This window comes from Xylona heveae (genome assembly GCF_001619985.1).
Source record: "Xylona heveae TC161 unplaced genomic scaffold L228scaffold_5, whole genome shotgun sequence".
In the NCBI taxonomy this organism is placed as follows: Eukaryota; Fungi; Ascomycota; class Xylonomycetes; order Xylonales; family Xylonaceae; genus Xylona; species Xylona heveae.
In genome coordinates, this window is record NW_017264197.1 from 1,514,191 (window position 1) to 1,537,125 (window position 22,935).

The 22,935-nt window shown below is 49.5% G+C and overlaps 6 protein-coding genes across 6 annotated transcripts; 4 read left to right on the forward strand and 2 right to left on the reverse strand.

The window, feature by feature from the left end:
* Positions 1–459: 459 nt before the first annotated feature.
* On the forward strand, positions 460–1,824 carry L228DRAFT_238866 (hypothetical protein; the record flags this gene model as incomplete). Its single annotated transcript, XM_018331087.1, has 2 exons — positions 460–537; positions 616–1,824. 2 exons carry the CDS (start codon positions 460–462, stop codon positions 1,822–1,824), a joined length of 1,287 nt encoding a protein of 428 aa, XP_018188531.1.
* A 1,679-nt stretch (positions 1,825–3,503) lies between these two features.
* On the reverse strand, positions 3,504–5,342 carry L228DRAFT_238867 (hypothetical protein; the record flags this gene model as incomplete). Its single annotated transcript, XM_018331088.1, has 1 exon — positions 3,504–5,342. One exon carries the CDS (start codon positions 5,340–5,342, stop codon positions 3,504–3,506), a length of 1,839 nt encoding a protein of 612 aa, XP_018188532.1.
* Positions 5,343–10,420: 5,078 nt separating this feature from the next.
* Positions 10,421–11,526, reverse strand: L228DRAFT_140759 (hypothetical protein). Its single transcript, XM_018329169.1, has 2 exons — positions 11,108–11,526; positions 10,421–11,058 (listed from the first exon to the last, which is right to left on the reverse strand). Exons 1-2 carry the CDS (start codon positions 11,304–11,306, stop codon positions 10,580–10,582), a joined length of 678 nt encoding a protein of 225 aa, XP_018188533.1. The 5' UTR covers positions 11,307–11,526; the 3' UTR covers positions 10,421–10,579.
* A 991-nt stretch (positions 11,527–12,517) lies between these two features.
* Positions 12,518–13,804, forward strand: L228DRAFT_238869 (S-adenosyl-L-methionine-dependent methyltransferase; the record flags this gene model as incomplete). The annotated part of the gene is made up of 3 exons (XM_018331089.1): positions 12,518–12,858; positions 12,910–13,213; positions 13,400–13,804. The coding sequence occupies 3 exons, from the start codon at positions 12,518–12,520 to the stop codon at positions 13,802–13,804; spliced, it is 1,050 nt and encodes a 349-aa protein (XP_018188534.1).
* A 361-nt stretch (positions 13,805–14,165) lies between these two features.
* L228DRAFT_247412 (hypothetical protein) lies at positions 14,166–15,569 on the forward strand. Its single transcript, XM_018332637.1, has 6 exons — positions 14,166–14,534; positions 14,653–14,790; positions 14,849–14,930; positions 14,997–15,062; positions 15,116–15,237; positions 15,290–15,569. Exons 1-6 carry the CDS (start codon positions 14,351–14,353, stop codon positions 15,511–15,513), a joined length of 816 nt encoding a protein of 271 aa, XP_018188535.1. The 5' UTR covers positions 14,166–14,350; the 3' UTR covers positions 15,514–15,569.
* Positions 15,570–16,674: 1,105 nt separating this feature from the next.
* Positions 16,675–19,003, forward strand: L228DRAFT_238871 (hypothetical protein; the record flags this gene model as incomplete). The annotated part of the gene is made up of 2 exons (XM_018331090.1): positions 16,675–18,672; positions 18,791–19,003. 2 exons carry the CDS (start codon positions 16,675–16,677, stop codon positions 19,001–19,003), a joined length of 2,211 nt encoding a protein of 736 aa, XP_018188536.1.
* Between the last annotated feature and the right edge of the window lie 3,932 nt (positions 19,004–22,935).

The following is a 22,935-nucleotide window of genomic DNA, read 5'->3' on the forward strand; positions in this document are numbered from 1 at the left end:
GCTTCTTCTTGGATTATTATTATGATTATTATTATTTTTAAATTTCCTTTTTGCCTCAAATTCGGTATTTGCAGTAGGTGGCCAATACAGAGGAAACATAGGTATCTATGACATGCTGTATCAAACTAATAGTTAACTTAGGCGCCGCGCGTCAAGTTCATCTACCGCGTACCATGACCCTACGAAGCAGGCTAGTATGTAGGGATAAAGTTTTCCCGTTTAAGTCCGATTTGGTGCGTATCAAATACGAAGTGGGGCTCATGACATATGGTGACACTTCCACCGGCGATGCAAATATTATCAATTTGTACAAACCCATCCCGTATCTGATACGTCTCATTTGTTTTGCCCCTCCTGACTCTCTGATGAGCAAATATTATACAGGGGAGGGGAAAAAAAGGAAAAGAAAAGAAAGGAAAAAGATAACCCAATCTCCCGGATGCTGAGACCGTGCATGCAATGACCGAGCGGCGGCAACGGCAGGCCCATCGCAAATCTCGTCGTGGTTGTGCGCGTTGCAAGTCAGGACATCGAAAAGTAAGCAAAGGGGTTTCTTGTTGTCATGCCCTCCACTTTTAACACGATTACATTGCCGCTAAACATGTTCTTAAATAGTGCGATGAAGTCCATCCTGTCTGCGGTGCCTGTCGCCGACTTGGCATCCCTTGTAGTTTTGAATGGTCCATGTCGCCTGTGTCTGGGGGAGCAGCAGCAACAGCATTAAGACCATCATCCGCAGATGCTCGTCTGGATGAAAATAATGGTCACCAGGCGTCTTTGGCCCTGGATGACTTGCGACTTTTGCATCATTGGCTCCGGGGCGAGGGGAGTATGTTTGAAGACCACGCCGGCGAGACTTCACGACGGGAGCGCGATCGTCAGCTGGAGCTTGCGCTGGCGCACCCTTACCTGATGCATGCCATTCTGTCGATTGCCGCCTTGGAGCTCTTCCACCGGGGGGAGCCTCAAACTTCTCATCCTCCACATTGTTACTATACCCTGGCCGCATGGCACAATGTGCAAGCGCTCTCCCATGCTCGGCCAAACATGGCACGCTCCAATTGCGACAGCCACAGCGAGCCTCTCTTCATCTTCTCCGCCTTGACCTCGCTCTACGCTTTTGCCGAGCCTCCTCTGCGTCGCTCGCTATCTTCCTTTCGCAGCGAGATTTGCAATGGCAATGGCAACGGCAACGGCAACGGCAACGACTGTCTGCGCGACCTGTTGAGCGCATTCTACGTGGCACGAGGCATTCCCGTCGTCATCGAGGCCAACAAGGCCGGTCTCGAGCGAGTCGATCAGCCAAACCAGGGTGAAACCTGGTCCGACGAGACGCCCGAAGTTTTGCCCACTCTTGATGCTGATTTTCCTCAGCTCCAACTCGTCCTCGACTTGGTCGAGACGCATTTTTGCTGCACCGCCGCTGCTGCCGAAAACAACAACAACAACGACGACGACAACGACGACGACGACAACGACAGATACGCGCACTACAAGCCCGCGCTGCGCGACGCTGCCACCCGGCTCTTTGCCATCATTTCGTTGCTCCTGCGGCGTCCAGAGAACCACTCGAGTGCTTGGCTGATCCAGGCTTGGCCCATGCATGTCGATCCATGCCTCCTCGAGCTTTGGGAAGCAAAGCATCCCGTTGCCATGGTCATATTAGCTTACTATGCCGTCCTGGTCCAGCTGCGCGCCAATCTCTGGTTTTTCCAGCGCTGGCCCCCTCTCATCCTTGACTACGTCGGACAAAATCTGGTAGAAGAGGAATGGCAGACCTATCTAGACTGGCCAAGAAAGATGATTTTTAATAGAACAGAATAGAATAGGAGAATAAAATAAGATAAATGAGGGTAGTTATTGAAAATTTAGAACATCTCGCCAGCAGCCTAGCCCCTTATGGGCCCCCAAATAATACTACACTGGTCTCAAATACTTCCATTCTATATGTAGCCTACCTTTACAGCGTCCTCGAATCCTCGAGCTATCGATGAAACAGCTTGGATCAAACTCAAAATAGAATGATTTAGTCATGGGAATAGTATCTCAAGTCTGCCTCTGGCAGAAGAATAAAGCTCAACCTTCACGTTTATTCACAAGGTAGTCTAGCTGCAATGCATTTTCGTGGCGGATGGGCGGCGCAATTAAACTGATAACCCTAAGTTAGGGTGACAGTAGATAAAGATTAGGATAAGATACAGGAAGAGTGTGATGCATTAAAAGCCTTGAGACAAGAGTATGCCTTGTGTGTAAAACAAAGTGGGAAATGCAACACCAAAAAAGTGTGTGCAGCCATCTCCTGACGCCGTTGGCGTATACACGACCTGTAAAGGAAAAATAAAACCGATTGCCCTATGCTAAAAGAATTGATGGTGGACAAAGTAGCAAGCTAGCAGATTCCCACAACACGCGTGCAAGACAAGAAGCGGGGAAACTTGCACTGGGTCACCAGAAAACTAAGGTAGGTAGGGAGGTGGGTAGCAAACATAAAGGTTTTTGACTGCCGATGACAAGGGATTACCGCCCAAAACGATTCAATGTTCAATAATCAGAGCGAAATATGCGCACGAGGGGTAAAACATAAAAAGTTGCGGAAATGACAGTTGGCTAGAGTAAAAATCTGAGCATGGAAGATTCATGTAAGGCATACACTCCGTTGAACATGACTGAAGCTGATAACTAAGGCCTGATATGCAGCAGGAAAAGAACAGAGCTTTCAAATGATATCTGAGAGGGCTAGAAGAAAGAAAGAGCTGTAGCTGGAAAACATTTCGATCAGAGAAGCGAATAGGTGGTGCTGACGCTGAAATAGGGGGTGAAATAGACGAATGAAAACGGAAATGCCTCTCATCGAATCGTCGAAGCGGACGTAGAATAAAATGGTTGGAGCAGCATCTTGTTGTGAATCTGCTAGCAGCCGTGAACAAAGATGAAAAGGTGAAACCCAATCAACTATGCATGCTGTGGTGATGCTATGCTCTCTACGAACCAGCATCTCGAAACGACCGCTTCCATCCGGTGAACATGAGGATCAATTTCAGAAGGAAAGAAAAATGAAGTATCAAAACTAAATCCACACCGACCCACTCCACAAGCGCAACAGAAGGAGGCGAAAAGCACAGTTTGAAGCCGAGTCTAGCACCAGTTCCATGCCCCCGATTCTGATTGTGGCTCCGCGAGACGACGCAAAAGGGGGAATCATTGCATAATGCTTGCCAATAAGAAAGTTGGGGGGAATAACCCATGGGTAATATCAGAGAAGAAAGATTGTACCTCCAGCAGAAATGACTGAGCGAGTGCAAAGAACATGCCGTAATTAAAAATTCTTCAGTGGAAAAATGATGATAGAGCAGAAAGGGATATTGTGGAAAGATAAGAAGAAGAGTAAAGGCAAAGATGGGGAAAAAAGAAACTCCCAGTAGCGCCAAAGATGCTACGCGCCCGTGGCCCTGCAGGGGATTGGTTTCCTCAAGTAGGGCCTATGCAAGTCCGACTGCTTCTTTTCACCGACCCATCATGTAATCTTGAAATGCACGGCCCGAACCGCCAATGGCCGTTGCCGAACCATCTTTGGCAGCGGCGCCGGAGAATGATGATCCTCTATAAGTTCCTGCGCCTGGGGCGGAAAAGGATGAATTACGGGCAGTGGAATCAAGGGACATTGGAGGAGCGCCAAGAGGATTGCCCATGCTACTGACGTTATTCATTGCCGTCGCCAGTCCTGGAGGGACAGCCAACCCGGGAGGCGGGCCACTGGCCGTGGAAAACGGCATCGACGACATTCCGGCAACACCATTCATGCCACTAGAAACTGAGCCTGGAGGGCTCATGGGGGTTGGGGGACCCATGCCCGTGTTCTGGTTGCTTCGAACCCCCAGCGGATTCTTGGAGAAGCTCAGTCTGATGCCGCCCTTGACGCTGTTGTGAAGTGGCTGACCATAGAGCTCATTGAGAGCCTTGGTGGCAAAAGACACGTCTTCAAACTCAACAAAACACATGGGGCCGTTCTGCTTGGTTCGAAAGCAGAGGCGCTTGTAGCCACGCTGCTTGGAGAAAATGGCCTTGAGTTCGTCTTCAGAGGTGTCAATTGGCAAGTTGCCGACGTAGAGGGTGTTGCAAGGAGGATTTTGATCTGCAGGATTCACCGGTGGGTAAGTGTGGCGAGGATAATGCTGAGTAGCCAACTGGTAGTTGGCGTTAGGGCCAAGGCCAGAGAGTCCTGTCGGGGAGACGACGGGTGCTTGGCCTGAACGCGGAGTGGTGAAACTCGACACTGGTGGGGATGCAATGTTGTTGGTGCTCAAAGAGAGACCACCGAAGCGCGATGCCAGAGGAATCTGAGGGTTCGTGGTGCGACGCGGCAGGGCTGCAGAAGCGCCACTCTTGGCGTAGGCGACTGGGTCTTTGAGCAGCTCGCCCGTCTCTTCGTCCACCGAGTCATCGTTAATGACTGATTTGCCCGTGACACGGGGACGGTCATTGAGCGCACTACCTATCGGTGACTGCGGTGAGAAGAGACTTTGGAAATGAGCACTCGAATCAGGCACAGGCAGCTCTCCATTGGATAAGCCCGCAGACCCACCGAGTGCGGCGGTGGGCGGGGAGAATTTCTCCATGGCTTGAAAGGTACCATTATATCGTGATGATTGTCGCACATTTTGGCCACCGGTTGAGCCGGTCGACGATGCCGAGCTTGACGTTTGACGCGTGGAGGCGCCTTCTATCGTATTGCGACGGCCCGCGGCTGCTCCTCCTGCCCCTGCTCCTACTCCTCCCACAGGACTCTGTAAAACCTCGACGATCATGTTCGCTTCGTTCGAGCTATTCGGGCGCCCATCCAACATGGAGCGCGCCTCCAGGGCGCCGGCCAAGGTCTTGAAGCGGGCAATGGCGGAGAGGAAGCCCTTGTCCTCGGGATATTCGGCTGGCACGAACTCGGCGTCGACGAAATCCTTGGCGAAGAGGAACATGCTTCGAAGAGCCTCGTCGCTTGCGTTCTTGGACAGTCTTCGCATGAAAATGGCGGGCATTGGGTTGGCGACAAAGGATGCCACCGGCTTGTCGTGCCCATTGAGGAACTGTAACCCCGCGGCTGTTCGATCTATTGCGGTCATATCGCCCCTCTGTGAGAAGGGATATGAATGCGAAAAGGCAAGAGACGATTGCGTTCCAGTTGGGGAAGTAAAAGCTTCGGCAGCCATGGCCTGTTGCGACAGGTGCGGGAACTTGGTCCCCGCGACGGGAGGTGACGAGGCCGAGGACGACAGAGAACCGGGCTGAAATTGGAGGCTGCTGGACGCGGAGGGACTTGAACCAGTCGAAGTGATAGAATCGCCGGCCATGCCTCGCATGCACAAGTCGCGCGGCAGGCCTGTCGGGTCAAGGCCAAGTGCTACCAGGATAGGATGTGATGCGACAGCAAGGGTCAATTGTCGTCAGGAACCGATCAAGCACTGCCGAAAATCGCAACCACCCAATCCAGCAGAGAACCACACGCGCAAAAAATGTCGAATCCCACTAAGACTGGACACAAGAGAAAGGGAGCGCGCGTGTCGCAATATCTCCACGGAGTGAAATGAGGGGAGCGCGTGAAGCTTGAAGAAGTGGCGCGTGCGAGGATCGTCGCTGCAGGCGGGAAGTAGAAACTATAGATGCGCGCGCGCCGAGGACAAGCACGAAATATAGACGCGCAAAGCGGTTATTGAGAGAAAGGAGAGTCGTCGCACACGAGGTTCGAAGAAAGTCGGGGAGGTCTGAGTGTCACGATAGGTCCGAAGAGAGGTTGGGGGGTTTTTGGAGAACGAATGAAAGAAGATGAGATGTGGGAGAAGGAAAGGGAAGTTAGAGGCGTTTCGTGGATTGAAGTGTGCGTGCGTGCACGCGGAAACGGGGGGTGTGGTGGTGGGGAGTCTAAGGTGGGTAGTAGTTTAGGTCGTGGATGAGTAGTGGTGGTAGTGGCTTTTCTGGCGATGCGACCGGGTGAAAGATGCGCAAGTGCGGACGGACAGGTCGAGAGTTTTCGAGTCACTCGAGGCGAGAAAGCCGGTGGTCGTGAGGGAAAAGGGTATAGACAAACGCGTGAGCGAGCGAGCGAGCGAGGGGAAAGGGGGGGAGAAACGATGTTGTAGGTGGGACTCTGGAGATGGACTGGATGAATGGGGGTTAGAAAGCATCCGTAGTAGTTCGAAGAGTCAGGTCGGAGAGGGAAAAGAGAGAGAGGGGAGAGAAGAGCGCCATACAAGGTCGAGCTCTCTGTTCCCCCAGTTAAGGTATGGCGAGCGATTAGCGCACGACCACTGGATTAACAGCCGATCTAAGTAGCGCGATAAGTCCAGCTTGGGTCCGAATCGTAGCGGGAAAAGTATCGTCGATACGCCAATGGTAATGGTCAATTACCAAACGCGGATGGATCCGTTTCTGGGGGTGGGAAGAAGGACGAAGGAGGAGGAGGGGAAGCGGTTTGTGGTGGTCCTGATGGGCACTCCTTCCGCCCACGCGTTTCTTCCGTCAAGGGAAGCAAAAGGGCACAGAATAATAATGGTCAGGGTGGTGTCGACACCACTGGTTGGGCGAGTTTAGGTCGAGATTGGCGTCTCAGTAGAGCAACTTGATGGAGGTAGTGTGACCCGAACGACCAAAGGTAAAGCTCCTGCTGAGTAATGGCGAGCTTTCAGAGCAGATAAAATCTTTGGTGGGGAAAGATGCAGGAGAGAATGATAGAAGAAGAGAAGGAAGGGAAGAGGGAGAATGGGGGAAATTTACTGGTAAAGAGAATGAAGATGGAATGTGAAAAGATGTTGAAAGCAATGTTTGAAAGAAACGGAAGGAAAATAAAATAATCCTCGTCAAGAGAGGAGAAGACACGCGGAACAATAGTTAGTAAAGCAGCCCCGCTGTGTCTCTCCAGTTTGGCTTAAAGCCACCGTTGGAACAGTGGAACAGAGTTGGAGAAAGGCCAGAACTAACGCATCAGCAGCACAGCAGCAACAAGAAGATGCGAAAAAGGGCGTCCGCAAAGCATAGAGGCAACTACTGGAGTGGATCCCATCGTGGGGGGTATAACAATGCAAGAGGCCCACCGTTGAACGATGATGCGGACGCTGCATGCATATGAAGATGCACCAAACCCTTGTAAAGGGGCCTGCAATGGCAGCTCTGGCACGTCAAGCAAAGGGTGGGTTGAAGTAACGAGTCAAATGGGGCCCTGGCTTAGGACAAAACGCCCTGACCTGTCACAGGAACGATAGCAAAGCTCTTTGAACAAGAGATGCAGTCAATCGAGATATCGAATGAGAGACGCGTGCACACACCTTGCCCCATTGCACCTTGGATGACGTGCAGAGAGATGGCGCAAAGGGTACACGTCGACTCGCCTTCTCCAACCGAGACACATTTGACGATCATGGATTCAAATTCTTTGTCGTTCAATGCTCATTGAGATTATCGCATGGTTGGGACAGAAAGTGAAAGATAAAATCGGGGCTGAATGCCGGGTTCCACGCACCCTAACCCAGCACAATGTGACGGATCGACGTTTTCCCGTTCAAGGAATAATCCAGATAAAGCATCATCGATTACCTAGGTAGGTAGGCCTGTGAACAGGGATGGGGACAAGTACCAGCTTCCCGTTCACCCTCTTGTTCTGCACGCGTTGCCAATATTTCTCGTCTCCGCCAGCTCTTCGTCGGCTTCGCAATTCGTTGCCCAAAACCTACTAAGCAGCTCCTATGCTGCTTGCCATCAGGTTCAGTACTTCAAAGCTAGAATCCCCGCCAGAAATGGTAGACGCAAAAAGATAACATGGTATGCTGAACAAAAAATTTCCATTTCGGAAGTGTCTTTTCTGCTCGCATGATTTTTCTCGTGAAATATTTCCATATGGCGAGGCCAATTTGGTCCCAATAATTGGTACCTGAACCCGTATCGTTCCTGTTAGGGGATCGCTGCGGGCTACCGCAATCGAGGCTTGGGTTGCTTTAGCTTGGCGCCCCAAAGAGCCCTCATCCCTGACCGACCACGGGCTGTAGAATAGACAACCAGAATGCCATGAATAACACGTCCGCTTTGAACGGATGATGATAGTACTTACAGTCAATAGCAAAATAATTGCCATAGAATCCAGTCTGCCCAGAGCTATCATATTCCAAAACAACGCAATCCAGATGCGTACTATTTAGAAAGGGCCGGCCAAGTGCTCAGGGAAGTTCTTGTGTATTGAGAATAGATGGACCGGATCAGGGAAAGTGTGTGCCTTTTCCAAGTCTGATTTTCACAAAGAAATTTTTTCTGCGAAGAAATACCACATGAGACTCATGACACTCCTCATATGGCATTGTCTTCGAACCTGCATTTCAAAGTGACTTGTTATCATATCAAATGCGTGCCGCAGAGGGGTCTTTTTCAAGGTCCATTCCTTGCATGGGTAAGCGGCAAGCGTCAAAAACGTCTTTACCATCAAATAACACAAACCTACACGCAAGCTCGTGCAGAGGATATGCCGGGTTCCTTTGACGGCCACTCTTGACCAAAACTCTATCCCCTGATCCACGGGCACATCTCCACACCATCCTGGTCCCAAGGCTGCGATCCTTGCGATGCCACTGGCGACCCAAAAACGGACGACGTGGTGGCCTTGAATCGCCGGTCCATTCGGAAGTCGCAAGAGCGTGTCGGAGCACTTCCGTCGCATTTTAGCACTTGCGCTAAGCTGCTTGCCAGACGCTCGGGGCGCGAACGTTGCGCGCCATGGCCTGGACCATGACCCAACCACGCAGCCTCCCTAATCCCGCCTTCGGCAATGGCTCTTACCTTAGGATCTCCCAGTCCCCCGTTGGCCTCGCAATCAGTTTAGACGGTGCCCACGGTGTGGCGCGCTGTTCTCGACCCTGCTCAACTTTCATGTACTCAAGTGCTCACCATATGTGGAGGGGTTGTCTTCGTATGAGTACGTTCAACACGGCCGAAACTGAGACCTTTCCCCTAAGAGATAATGGGCCGGTCAAGTTGCCCTGAAGCATCATTCGTAACTCTGTACAGCTTTACCAGTTGGCAGCACTCATCTGTTTGTCGAGCAAAAGCTGTGCACAAAAAGGAGAGAAGAAAATTAATTCTTGAGCGATGTTCAATGCTATAACCAAGAGTAGTTCCGGGAAAGCTGTCGACAAAAAGAATTTAATTCAATGGCGTTTGGCTGATATTTTCTATATTTCTGAATGTGTACGGAGGTACCCCTCATACAAAGTATTGGGTTGAGTTGAGCTGAGAACGGGAACCGCTTCAGGCTTTAGATCTCAAGTCAGTTCGATAAGGTCGGTTGCTCGGTAACTTATCGGGTTCGAGGCAGGGTGGACCCACAGCCGGAAACGACCCAGAAACGACGCGTGAAGCTCACTGTTATGATTGTTTTCAGCATGTGCTCGTTGCTCAAGAGAGTGTACCAGCAAGCGCCCACGGTGCTCATGCAAGACTATCCACAGTGGCTGGCCTAGAGGTAGCAGAGCTGCCTGGGAGTAAATGCGCGCTTGCTTTCCCGGACTCGTTTATCCATCAGGCAGCAATGTTGTCCACATCGTGGCCGGGGTAGTTCAGCTGCACACTGGATCATAAAAATGCAAATCCAACTTTCCCATGGCCAACTTCAGTAAATTTAGCCAATGCAAATATTGCGTCTCAGGCAATGACTGCCATTTTGTATCTACTGTATATGGATATGCCGCTCTTGCTTACCACTCTTGACAATAATAAATAAAAGTTGCGCCCCACAGTCTGTAAGGAATCTGGATCTGCCGATAATTTTCTGTGCTGCAGCTGACTGATCCCTTCAAGTGCAGCTAAGAGGCCATTTCTCAAGCTGTCGCAGTCAGGATAGAAGAGGATTTCTGCGAGATGTTTCCATAAATTGATCAGCCGGGAAAGCCGGCAACTGTCACAACCCACGCACCGGTTATAAATCGACGCGCGGATGTGGCTGTTGACGTTGTCTGCTACTTCCGTTATCCCCCACGCAAGCCTCTAATGACCCTCTGCTTTGCAATTGGCCATTATTGTCCTCAAAAGGTTCACAGTAAGCGAGAGCTGCACCTTACGAGTATGTTCTCTTTGCCGAGCACTCGAGTAGAGGTGCATTTGAGTGGTGAAGCTTTCACTCTTTCACTGAGCAGTGAAAGATGACGCCACCTAAGGAGGCTTCGATCGCCACATCCAAAGATAAGAGGCTGAGGCAAAGAAGGAAAGTAAACGATAAAGTAAAAAGGGCGAATCATGTAGGCCGCTTTAAGAAGTCCCGTCCAAAGTCTCAATTCTTGCTTTCAGAAATTGAGCTTCTTTGATACATCTCAATGCAGGCGAAAATTCACCCACCTTTACTTAATAAACTCGGTTGACCCGATGCAGGGATTCTATGGTGCGTTTCAACATTTTGTGCATATGATCTGCAACTTTTCAATGGTGCCTTTTGCCGGTCCGCATGCCAAACCTAGATCCCATTGAATCGGCCAGGAAATAGCGGAATTGCTGCAAAGTAAAAATAAGGTCTGAATAAACAGCTTTCGCATAGAGACCTGAGTCGATCTGCAGCACGTCAAAAGTCCTGCACGCCTGTTTCACCTTTAATCACCGTTTTCTCCGCAGCGGCATCTCCGCTATAGCTGATCCCGTCATCCAGCATCCAACTCGGCTCCTCATCGTCAAAGTATCTGTCTTGAGCTTCGCGCTCTTCTAATTTTCGGTCGTCCCACTCGTCATTGTCATCTACTAAGGCGTAATCGAAATCTCCGTCTTCGCCACGTAGAAAACGGAACATCATTTCCTCTTCCCACCGCTGCCGGCCTTCCTCCTTGGTTAGAGGGATTTCGTCCTTTTCTTCTGGGTATATTTCGCCTTGGGGGCCCCTCTTGTATGTAACATGACTTGAACTTGGATGTGCCAAAGCTTCAATCTTTGCCTCAGACCGGTGCAGATCCGCTTCGAGGATACCCGAGTAACCTTTGGCACGGCCTTCCGCTTCACGTTCGGCGGGCGTTTGAAATCGTCGAACTAGCCTATCGTAAAGTAGGGGATCTGTTCTGCCATTCAGTGCTTGTGCTTTTTGACGGGCCTGGCAGCAGACCTGCAAGCTCTAGAGATGCGGAAAAGTATTCTGGATGCTCATCCAAATAATGCTTTCTCCGATTCTTTACCCTGATATGATGGGTACGTTCGGCATCATCACGGTCAGACGTCGCATTCGACATACGTCGCACCTCACTCATACCTGTGTCCGATCTCTCGTACTCTGACGATGGTATGTTAGCCGGAAAGAAAGGCATAGTGGAACCCTGATCCGGCCTGTGTGCTCAACGACAGTAATTGGAACAGTTGAGCGTTTGATTAGATCAACGATAACTCAACAGTGTTACGGAACGCGGCGAAGGGAAGCGAAGCTTGCTTAAGCGATGGTGGAACGTGCCACTAAATTAGCCGACAGCTGAGCTCTGCAGTTAACCACAACCGAGAACCTTTTGTTTGTAGTAGTTATAGCACGCTTCTCTGCTCACCTTCCTCCGAGTTTCAAGCAGCACAGTACATGGATTGCCTTTCAGCGTGCAGCTCTTTATCGAGCAATTGATTTGATGACTGCATTGGTATCAGATGCTTGAAGCTAGGGTATTTATTTAATCATTTTTTGTCCCTTTTCTTTTGAAACCTGGTAATGACTACAAAAGCTTTCGCCTTCAAATATATTTCCGATTGACATCTCTCCTTATATGGACTGCTTTTCCCTCTAGTAATTGTCTTTACTTTATCTTCTTGATTCTCTTTGACGGTCCACTGAACTTTGGAGAGTCATCGGTTGATATTTCTCATGTCTCGGACTCCGGCTTCACAAAAACGGAAGCGGCACCTTCAACCAGCGGTTGCAGCCGATTCTAGGGCAGCTGCCAATGGTAGTGTCATTAAAAGAATATGCCTGATAACATTTGTGCTGCTGCTTTTATCTGAGTCTGTCATAGTTTCACAGCTCTCACTGTCCCCAGTTTACGGAGAAATCCCAGCATTGCAGTATCATGGCTATTTGGTGACAACGCTTTCCTTGCTGTCATGGCCGCTCTGGCATTACTTCGGTGGCTCATTACGGGACAGTCCATTAATATATCTCCCTCTGCTGTCCTGGTGGATCCCAACCGTGCAGTATTATGCTTTCCAGTACAGTTCCAGCCTAGGAGCTAGTTTCGGTCCTGTTGTGACCCAGGCTCCTATCTTTCTCGCTCTCATTTCATTTTCGACAACATCCATCTCTTTTGAGCTCAGAAATTGCGGCTTGGGGAAGATCAATAGATATGTGACGGGCATAATTTCCCAATTGTTATGCTTTCTTTCCTTGAGATTTACGGAGAGGCCTTTGAATTCCATTCTCAATCACTATATTGGGTGGAACCAATTTCTTTCACGATCTGGGCTGCAGCTTCTTATTGCAATCTTTTACAGCGTGCTTGCACCATCGAAACTTTTGTTATTTGCAATACCATCTGCTGTACACATGCTATTGTACAATGAGCATGTGCCCTTTGGAATCACCGATGTGGTTTTAAGGGATACCCTCAGCCAGCACGACTTTGTGCTTTTGGCCCGGCATGAGTCTAAGACAGGCTATCTATCAGTTCTAGAAAGCAAGAAGGAGCATTTCAGAGTTCTTCGCTGTGATCATAGTTTACTTGGCGGCGAGTGGCAGCAACCGCCCAATGGACTCGAATACACGTCTCGGGTCAAAGAGCCGGTGTACGCGGTCTTCGTCATGCTAGAAGCCGTGAGATTAGTTGAGGTCGACGAGTCGGTCGCGGAACGTGGAATTCCCGAGTCTGATAAGACCGCGCTTGTCATGTAAGAAAGGTTCAGCCTGTTGTCAAAGAACATGCTAATGATACGTGACAGTGGCCTTGGAATAGGTACTACGCCTTCGGCTCTCGTTGCTCATGGTATCAATACCACTACAGTTGAGATTGATCCGCTTGTCCATGAGTATGCGGAGCATTATTTTGGTCTTCCTTTGAATCATACCACAGTGATCCAAGATGCGATGGCATTTGTTGAAGAGTCAAATGCGAAAAGCACCATCCACTATGATTACATTATCCATGACGTGTTCACTGGAGGAGCAGAACCTATCGAGCTTTTTACTCATGAGTTTTTGCTTGGCCTTAGCAGCCTATTGAAGCCCAGTGGAGTAATTGCAATTGTAGGTGTCATTTGACTTCTCAAAGATTCTTGTCTCGATTATCCCAGCTACTCCTCTTTCCTTACACGTTCTTTCCATGTTTACTGCCTCTCCTTCAAAGAGCCCATTTCAGGGATTCAATGGTTGTACAATTTAGCTATTTCCCTAAATCAGCTTCCTGCTTACCTCTGTTTGGGATATTTTCAGAATTACGCAGGTGACCTAACCCTGCCGCCGGCCCAAATCATCATCCTGACGATCAAAACGGTTTTTCCAAATTGTCGAATGTTCCGTGAGAACGAGACTCCTCTTTCGGAAGATGCTGATTTTACAAATCTCGTCATCATCTGCACGAAGCTACCTACACCCTTTTCTCTCCGTGACCCCGTCGAGGGTGATTTCCTGGGGAGCTATGCCAGGAAACATTATCTCAAACCAAGATATGAAGTACCGAGCGACTTTCTGGACCGCAAAGCTATCATCGGAGAAGATTACTCTATTCTCAGAAAGGAAAATACCAAGCGACTTCAAGAATGGCAGACAAAGAGTGCGGTGGGCCATTGGGCACTGATGAGGATAGTTCTACCTGACAAAGTATGGGAGGCCTGGTGAGAACATTGTGGTAATCTAACGCTCATATCCATTGTCAAAAGCCACCGAAAAAAATCTTAAATGGAACGTAACCTAAATTTTTGCTTCCATTCATGTGAGCCGGGATAAACTCTGCAGGAAACCTTTTTAGACATGTCGAACTGTTGATGTTTGATGAGGCTGTCTTGGACAAACTCCGTATACTATGGATAATTGAGGGAGCGTTGACGCTTGGGCACTAGCTGCATTGGGGAGGGCGGTCTGGTTTCGGTCGGTCTTTCCCGAGTCTAACGCCTGAACCGGCTCGCAGTGGTGGGATCGTTCATGTCGGATAAAGGCGCTGACGCGAGTTCGGTGAGCTTGATCTGTGTTTTTTTAATATCATTCATGTCTCAACTTCTTACTATGGCTAGATAAACTACAGCTCTCTTCGTCCTTATCGTGATTCTGGTCTCAGCGCTTCAATAAGCTCTTGCAATTGACCGAAGGCCACTCGAAACTTTCAAACACGAGCTGACGAGGGAGTGGAACTGCCCGAAGCGACATTCCCAGAGGGTTCTTGTCACCATGGTCTCCGCCGCCTTGCCGCAATTCAATCCAGCACGCATACGCTCGTATCTCTTGCGACTTCCCATCTTTACGCGTGTTGCTCTTTTCGCCATTATCGCATTGTGGTTCTTAAGCATACTACCGTTGTGGGACGTACAACAATGGGGTGCTCTCATCCCAAATGAGATACATCTGAGCACAAGTGAGTGTTTCCAGCCAGTCCACGTCTTGCCCTCAAGATCTCAGCGAGATCGTGAGAGACGGACTTCTTACTGTCAACCAATCAAAACACGCAATGTGCTCATTTACGTGATTTCTAGTGCATCGACTCAACACGTACCCTTTGGTCCATTTGAACTTCTTCCATGTCTTGTTCAACGCTTTGGCTTTGACCCCACTACTGGAGCGCTTCGAGGCCGAGCATGGCACTCTCGTAACATTGGCCATGTTCCTTGGGCGTATGTTGGAACCAGGACCATATTCTTTAGACAGTGTTGCTCACATTTCCAATTGCAGCTCTATCGACTTTCCCCGCCGGCTTGTACCTCCTGATTGAGCGCGTGATTCTTCGTGGAAACAATGCTGTTGAAGGCGCGAGGTATGCCGGATATCGATATGTATTTTTTGGTAATAGTGACTAGGGCTGGTGGATAACTGAATGCAGCGTATGGGTTTTTGTACTCCTTGCGGCCGAGGCGATCAAAACGTACAAGACCAATCCCCATTTCAGGTAGCGTCCAACTTCCACTGTGTTGAGGTGGCCATAATACTAAGCCTTGGCAGCATTGGTCCTTATAAGATCCCCACGTGGTCCACCCCGTTGATTCTCACGTTGGTCATTAATTTCCTCGTTCCCAGCTCGAGTTTCCTTGGTCATATCTGCGCGATTGCTGTTGGCTATCTCTGTGAGTGGGATTTCATCCGCGCAATGAATAATACGGTGCTGATACTGTACAGTTGGCTTTGGCTACCTCAAAGTGTTTGCGCCGCCGGAGAAGGCCCTTCGCTGGATCGAGGGCAAGCTGGATCTGCTCGGAAGACTACCTCACTACGTTTCAGTGGACCAGAAGACCTATGGCCGATATGGAGTGTTGCCGTCTTCGACTCCAACACTTGCCGGTGCCGCTGATGGCCAGGTTCCCATGACCTATCAGGGATCTACGCAACGTTTAGGTCCATGAGATGGATAGAATCCGGGTATTGACCATGTTTCTCTGTATGATATGTAATGAAGGACAATGCCTTTGGATTGGAATAATTTGGCATCGATTGACAGTTTTGATGCATTTAGCTGGATGTTCTCATGCGGTGGATATTTTCTTCTTCTCGGAATTGCACAATCAAGTTAAAGACTCTTTGCTTTTCGTTATTTCCCCCCACACTTACCATTCATGCATGGATTGCTACTATTTTCTTTTGCGTCGAGATCGCAGCTTTTACCTACTGCGATATTGTTGTGGAAGAACAGCGGCGTGGACGGTACGAGATCTAGGATGATTCTTCCATAGAAAAGTCGTAAACTATAATGCAAAATGGTTCGCGAAAGACCCACTAACAGGCAAACGGTAGGACCATCACTGTAGCTTGGGTACGGGCCCCACTGTAAATAAAATCAATAATGCTCGTAATGATTATTGATCGCAATGTTTCTATGTATCAAAATGATCGCCGATGACCAGTCTGCTCTTTCCCCTCATCGTGGACGACGCCGATCGATCGACGCACTGGGCAATTGGTACAAGCAAAAAGTCACGATTGCAACGCGTCAGATAATATATGCGGAACAATTTCCCAACTCACCCTCATGTGATTCTAGGTATGGACAGGACTGGTTCTTCCTTCCCTTTTGACAAAAGCTCTACTTCGTAGTTGCCATTCAATATTTTTGATTTTGCCGCAATAATAATTCTATTATCAAATTGATCTCTTTCAATCCGCTTCATCTCCATGTACTTGAATTAAGTGAACTGAACGTGTTGCTCCGGTTGAGACGTGTTCGCAAGACCCAAAGATACACGGGCCAATTCGGACGAGCCGTCGTTTTGTCTTGCATTAAGTCCCGGGATGATACACAGCCGTTGAATACTCGTACTTTTGATACTATACTCACTTGGTGGAAAGCCCTCTCGTGTACACATACCATCGCACGTCTTATTTTCCCCTTTCAAATTTCTTTCCCTCACTTTTATCTCGCTGCCCTGACTTTGGATCAGCTGGGCATTTGCGAAGCCACTTGTCACCGCTATCCATACTCTGTGGGCTGCGGGGGGTGACGAGGCAGCTGAGATACTATTCGCTGTGTCTCTAAATCTCTTGGATTTCTCGTTTCCGCATCCGGGTGAATGCCGAGCGCGTGGGATTGTGGGATGGGAGACCTGAAGTCACGACTTTTTGCTCGCGCCAAGTTCATTCGATGGCCATCCAGTCTCTCTGCTGCGTCCTCGGCATCTTCAAACACTGAAAATGAACGACGAGCGGCGGACGTGAGCAATAAGTCCACAGCCTTCCCTTCAGTGGAAGACGACTTGCCTCGCGCCCGGGAGCACCATGCTACACCCGTAATAGTGGACGGCGAGCCAACTAGAGCAGCTTCCATCGGCGGTGCCGAGAGACTAAACCGACCACCGCGACAACCACAACCATCTCCACCTCCGGCAGAGCCAGCAGCTGTCAGGACGCAGATTCCTCAATTGACAGTAGAAGAGGCCACACCAGATACTCGCGACCACCAAGAGAACGGCTCGGGTCTCCCTTCAGCAGTGGATACGGGGCTTCAACCCAACCACGAAAGTAGCCGCCAAGAAGGGGCCCCTTCTGCGTCGATAGATACTGCTGCCATCTTGCTCAATCCTGACCCAACCACCATCACCATCCAACGTTCCACGCAACCACAACGTCCGACCGAGCAAACGGTACGCAAGCAGTCGCTGGTTCCGCGAACGCAGACCAAGCTGATTCGCACCTTGCTCGACGCCGAGCAGCCTCCCTCGTCGGCAACAACCCCTTTGGATTATTTCAGCGAGCGGCCCCCGACGATCAACCCGGATATGATTTCGCGAAAGATTTGGGTCAGGCGCCCGCAGGCGTCGGCTACCATGGTCACCATCAATGAGGATGATTTGGTGGACGATGTGCGAGATACCATTTTGCGAAAATATGGAAATTCGCTGGGGAGGACTTATGACGCCCCAGATGTGACCCTTCGCATCACGGCTCGCGAACAGACACAACAGCTTCAACGGAGTCTCGAAAGAGTCTTGGGACCCGAGGAGCCGATGGCTCAAACTTTGGACCTCTATTATCCCGGCGGACAAACCATTGACGAGGCGCTCATCATCGATGTTCCCCAGCGCCGTACGCCGAGACCATCTCCGCGTCCGTGCAACGGATCTTATTACGGCGAAGACATTCGGCCGAACGAAGCTGCGACTGATTATTTCCCTCCAATGCCTCGCGTTCCGTCTCCACACCTTCCGACCACAGTCTCAAATGTGAGCGGCCAGTCTGGATCGCATCATGCACCCGTACACTCCATTTCCATCCTCAATACTGGCCAGGTGCCAACGCTTCCTTCGCCGGGGAGTGCGCGCCGACATCATGGGCGACCGAAGATGCCCCGTCAGGCCACCACCTCGCCGACCATTCTCACCACGGCCTCGGCGAACTTGAACAACGGTACGGCCCCGCATCCTCGCCAACATCGTCCGAGGGTTAACTCCAACGCGTCAGAAACAAAACAGGGTCCTCCCGCACCGCCGCCGCTGCCTACTCCCCCCAAGGCTGACCCGCCGCATGCCGCGACACCCCCAATACCACGTGTAGCATCTCCGAGACCGCAGAAGCTACCTAGACGGACCAATCGAAAGTCTTCTGAACAACCACAGCTCCCGACGGGCATCTTGGACATTACTGTACCTCCCATCAATGTGCTCATCGTTGAGGATAATATGCTCAACTTAAAGTTGTTGGAAGCCTTTATGAAGCGTCTACGCGTGCGATGGCAGACGGCGATGAACGGTCGAGATGCTGTAACCAAGTGGCAGACGGGAGGGTTCCATCTGGTGCTCATGGATATTCAATTGCCTATCATGAGTGGACTGGAAGCGACCAAGGAGATTCGGCGGCTAGAGCGAGTGAATGGCGTGGGTGTATTCTCATCCAGCGTTACGAGCAGCACTACACCGCAAACCAGCCCGAAGCAGGAGCCAGAAGACAAGGACAAATTACCCAATACGGATCTCTTTAAATCTCCGGTCATCATTGTCGCGTTGACCGCCTCAAGTTTGCAGAGTGACAGGCGTGCTGCCTTGGCCGCCGGGTGCAATGACTTTTTGACCAAGGTATGTGATAGCCATGCTGTTTTCTTGGTTTAACTCCCCCCCCCCCCTCTTTCTTTTGCTTATTACACTCCGCGAAGCCCACGTATCACTTTCTTCCCGTGTACTGACTTTTCCCCAGCCTGTCAACTTTGTCTGGCTTGAGCGCAAAGTCATGGAGTGGGGCTGCATGCAAGCGCTCATCGACTTTGACGGATGGCGGAAGTGGAAGGACTTTGCTCCTTCGGCAGCGGCAGAGAAGCCAAAGGCATCACGAAAGGAAAAGACACGATCAAGCTCGACTTCGGTCACCACGTCTAGAGATGAGCCTCAGACCGATGGCGCTTCGAGCTAGTCTGGTGAAAACTATGACTCTCGAACTTTTGAAATCAACAACGGGCTGGGTTTTTCCTTTTGCGAATTTCTTTTCACATTATTTCAGCTATTGAGCGCTCAGCATCCATCGTTTTCATTCTCTCGAGGTTTTCTGCATGGTTTTATTATGCGCATTTTTTCATATGCATTTCGGGCGAGCGTTTTTCATTGTATGAATCTGGTGTTGCAGTCCTCACATATACCTTGATATGATTCATCATCCCCCTGGATTTTATTACTTTTTCAGCCGTTATAATTTTTCCCTCTTCTTTGTCTTTTTTTCATTGCGCTGTCTATTTACGAGGAATGGCATCAAGCGCCGTATCGATCCAGCATTGTCTTATTTTCCATTGCTCTTTTTTCATGATTCGAGTCTTCTATCCTGTGCCTTTCTTGTCTTCATTTTCCGATCACACATTTGGCATCTATTGCTTCGGTTGCCCCGTCATTGTCTGCATCGCTATCGTCATCATCATTAACATTTTAATGTAATGAAGGGCCGCCATATATGGATTCAGGGTTCGACATTGAGAATAAGAGAAGAAGTTGAGATCAAACAGAGCGGTAGATAATTTCAGGGGCGGAGGGTTAAAGTTTTATCATGATGACAATGATAATTGAAATAGAAGACGCGGGATGTCGTGAAATTTAACCTATTCTTCTCAAGGTCTACAGAGTATGCAGTATTTCATCCTTTTGTGCCTCTTTCACGTCAGCCCTCAGGTTATCCTAAGCAAATAAATGCAATAGGATGAGGGCAGATCTGAGCTAAATAATGATATATCTTACATATACACGTCATCACCTGTTCATCGACATGAAAGTGTTGTAATGTCCATCTGGTCATTTGTATATGTGTATTCCTTAAGTTAGGTGGTAAAGTGTAAAATACTGTCGAGGTATGCTCTACGCTGGTGGGCCCTATTTTTGCAATAAGTGGGGATGTAATAGATGTATCATAAGTGGGGGAGAATCCTCCCGGAAGTGAAACCACTGTGAGATGCACATATCCCTGAACTCGTGACTGTAGCGCTAAACAAGCTTTTGCGGGGAGGACATGGGTGTAAAAAAAAAAAATAACTCGTGACATAAGGTATTTCTGGAAGAGGCCTTTTTATTTGTAACACTGCAGCATGTACGATGTGTGTAAATGGCTGGATACAAGTGGGGGTCATCTTGCATTGTGCATAACGCTGTAGTGACGGAAGGGGAATACGATGCACAGTGACAATTATGCGAGTCCAATATGACATTTGAAAGTAAACAGACAGATGAAGTGGCCATTAGGTACACAAATAGATATAAATGATGAATTATGACTTTAGCATAATAACCCGTGAGCAATGTCTGATTTTTTCTGAATTTTGTAAATACTACCAGGAATATAAACAAGGGTCGAGAAAGAGAGAAAATGAGAAATCAATAAATAAAATAATATTTTACAATATAATATAAATGCATTGGAGGTCTTGTAACCCACAGTGGAGTTGGGGCAATCATACAGTAAAAGTTTGTCGTCTAGTGTTCGTAGGAATTAATTTTGACAGCGGGATGAAGGCCAATTGTGGAGGAAGGGAGAGAGTGAGATGTGACTGTGACGGTTCGTTTTCAATAGTGGGGTCTCGGTTGGCTCGTGCTCTGGGGAAAATGGTGGGGATGCGGATTGGGATTAGCCTACGATTGAACGATCATCTCGGGGAACCTATACGTACGGAGTAGAGTATAGTACTCCATTCATTCCGCATATTTATGTGACATGACCGGCGAAAATAAAAATTTACTTGGTACAGTGACTGGAGGTTGATTGAAGGGAATTGCAGGTTGGTTGTCTGCTTGCGTCTTTTGTGTTCTCTTGCCGAACGAGGTCAAGTCTCTTTACCTATTATACTGACGACGGTGATAGAGTTGCGACTTGTCTACAAACAATTTCCCCCTCCAGCTAACGACGTCGACCAGGACACCCTCATCCAACAACAACTGCCGCCTCTCTTTTCTGTTTGGCCTTTGCCTTCATCCGGCCAAAGCCTGACCAGTCCAAGTCCGTCAACCTCCAGCGCGCAGAAAAACCCCCAGTCATCTCCCACACTCTTCTCGCGGCCACAGTTTTCAATGTACTTACTGTACCCTTTCCGCCTGACAAGTCTGCGTTTCTCCCCCTGCCGAGATACTTGGGATACCTTGGCAACTTCTCTTTAAGCTCTTCGCAACCAATATTTTTCCTCTTAAAGTTCTTCTTGGTGCTCGGCGGCTGCTTGGCTGGGGGCTTGGCTTTGGCCCGGTTTACTCACTTCCCCAGAGCTTGCCTTTAGCTGACATTTCTCCTTAGCTCTTCTTCTCAATTCCTTGCTGTTATTGCCGCCCCCCCCGCCCCTCCCCAACTGCTTGCTGCTGACCTGCAATCATACTGGGTTGTGCATTGCATCTTGCATTCCCCCATTATTCTTTTTCAATTCTTGTTGTTGATTGAAAAAAAACCCCCCCACGCTCCCGTCGCGCATCTCGGCATCCCGACAACCCGTGTGCCTCGCTCCCTCACTCCGTCCTATTTTGAACCTCTTTCCTCTGTCTTGATCATGGAGCATATATTTCCCTCATCGTCTGCTCTTTAGCTCTCTTCCTTCTCCGTCTCTTTTTGCTTCCTTCTCTTCTTCCATTTTGGTTGTCCCGCTCTCGACAAGTACCTTGTCTTCGCGTTCCCGAGGATTACCTCGTGGCTTCCCGTCCCCAGTTGGCGGCTTGTGGCCAAGACTTTCGCCCCCCTCCTGCAACCCCCCTTCTTCAGCCTTCATCGGCAGCCGAGTTCCGACCCCGAGAGGTGCCATTAATTCCGCCCTTACGGCGAGGAATGGCCCTGACCTGCTGCAGCTTTCGGTCCTCTTACAGTCTTGCGTCGGTTGCACATGGTGGGTTGGGTGACGTCCCACACCAAATCGCCAATTGATCGATTCCCCGGCAAACTATTGCCCGCCCAATCAGCCTTCTTATCCTGCTGCTCACCCGGCTGCTGCATATTATTTTGTCACCTTTTCTCTTTTTTCCCCAGGTCCCTTCCCCGGGAGCTTGGTGTGGACAGATCCTGTACGGGTCCCGTGGTCTAGCAGAAATAATTTGGGAATCTCCTGCAAGCGCTCACTTTTTGATTGTCAATCAAAGCTTGCGAGACCAGATTCTACATCCCCTCTTTGTTTTTTTTTAATTGTTGTGTTTCTCCACTGCATATTTATCGTTACCCAAAATTTGTCCCATACACTCGCCTCGACCATTCTCTTGTTAAGACCGAGCTGGATCTCCGGTCACGAGAGAAAGAGAGAACGTGGTGGGGCGAGAGAAATCGTGAAGAGGAGCTCAGACCTTGATCTTCGCTGCCGTGTGATTTATGATATAATCCAGTTACGCGCCACTCATCATAACTGACAGTGTCAATGCGAAATCGCTTCGAAGGACATACACATTATCAGTCATGGCGATCAAAGTGCCGTACTCGTCAAACGACGATACCGCAGCGCAGCCTCAGACACAGATAGCATCTTCTGTACCCCACGACTTTATCTACCCGTCTGCGGAGGACGCCCATGTTCCAACACCACCGTCCCCGATCCTGCATCCCGTTGATTTTCCAGGTCCTGTTCCAGAGGATGTTGAAGAGACTGCGAGTGAGGCAACAGAGCCCATAACTCCGACAAGCGATGCACATCCTCAGCCGCGCATAGAACAAGCAATGAAACCCGCTGCGACCAATGGCCACAGCGCTCCAATGCAGGAAGCGGTTGCACCACACAATGGACATCTGGCGCCTTCCAAAAACGGAACGGAAACATTACCATCACGGTCTGGCAGCCCACCACCCGCCGGAATGGCGTCTACTGCCAGCCTCCCCGCTGTTAAACGCAACGCTACTAAAATCAAATCCCT

What these genes read in the sequence shown, in the direction of transcription:
- L228DRAFT_247412 (XM_018332637.1), top strand. Translation starts at nt 14,351, where the DNA reads ATGGTCTCCGCCGCCTTGCCGCAATTCAATCCAGCACGCATACGCTCG. An exon ending in TGAGATACATCTGAGCACAA is followed by an intron (nt 14,535 to 14,652) that starts GTGAGTGTTTCC and finishes CGTGATTTCTAG; the next exon opens with TGCATCGACTCAACACGTAC. An exon ending in AATGCTGTTGAAGGCGCGAG is followed by an intron (nt 14,931 to 14,996) that starts GTATGCCGGATA and finishes AACTGAATGCAG; the next exon opens with CGTATGGGTTTTTGTACTCC.
- L228DRAFT_140759 (XM_018329169.1), bottom strand. Translation starts at nt 11,306, where the DNA reads ATGCCTTTCTTTCCGGCTAACATACCATCGTCAGAGTACGAGAGATCG. An exon ending in CGCATCTCTAGAGCTTGCAG is followed by an intron (nt 11,059 to 11,107) that starts GTCTGCTGCCAG and finishes ATGGCAGAACAG; the next exon opens with ATCCCCTACTTTACGATAGG.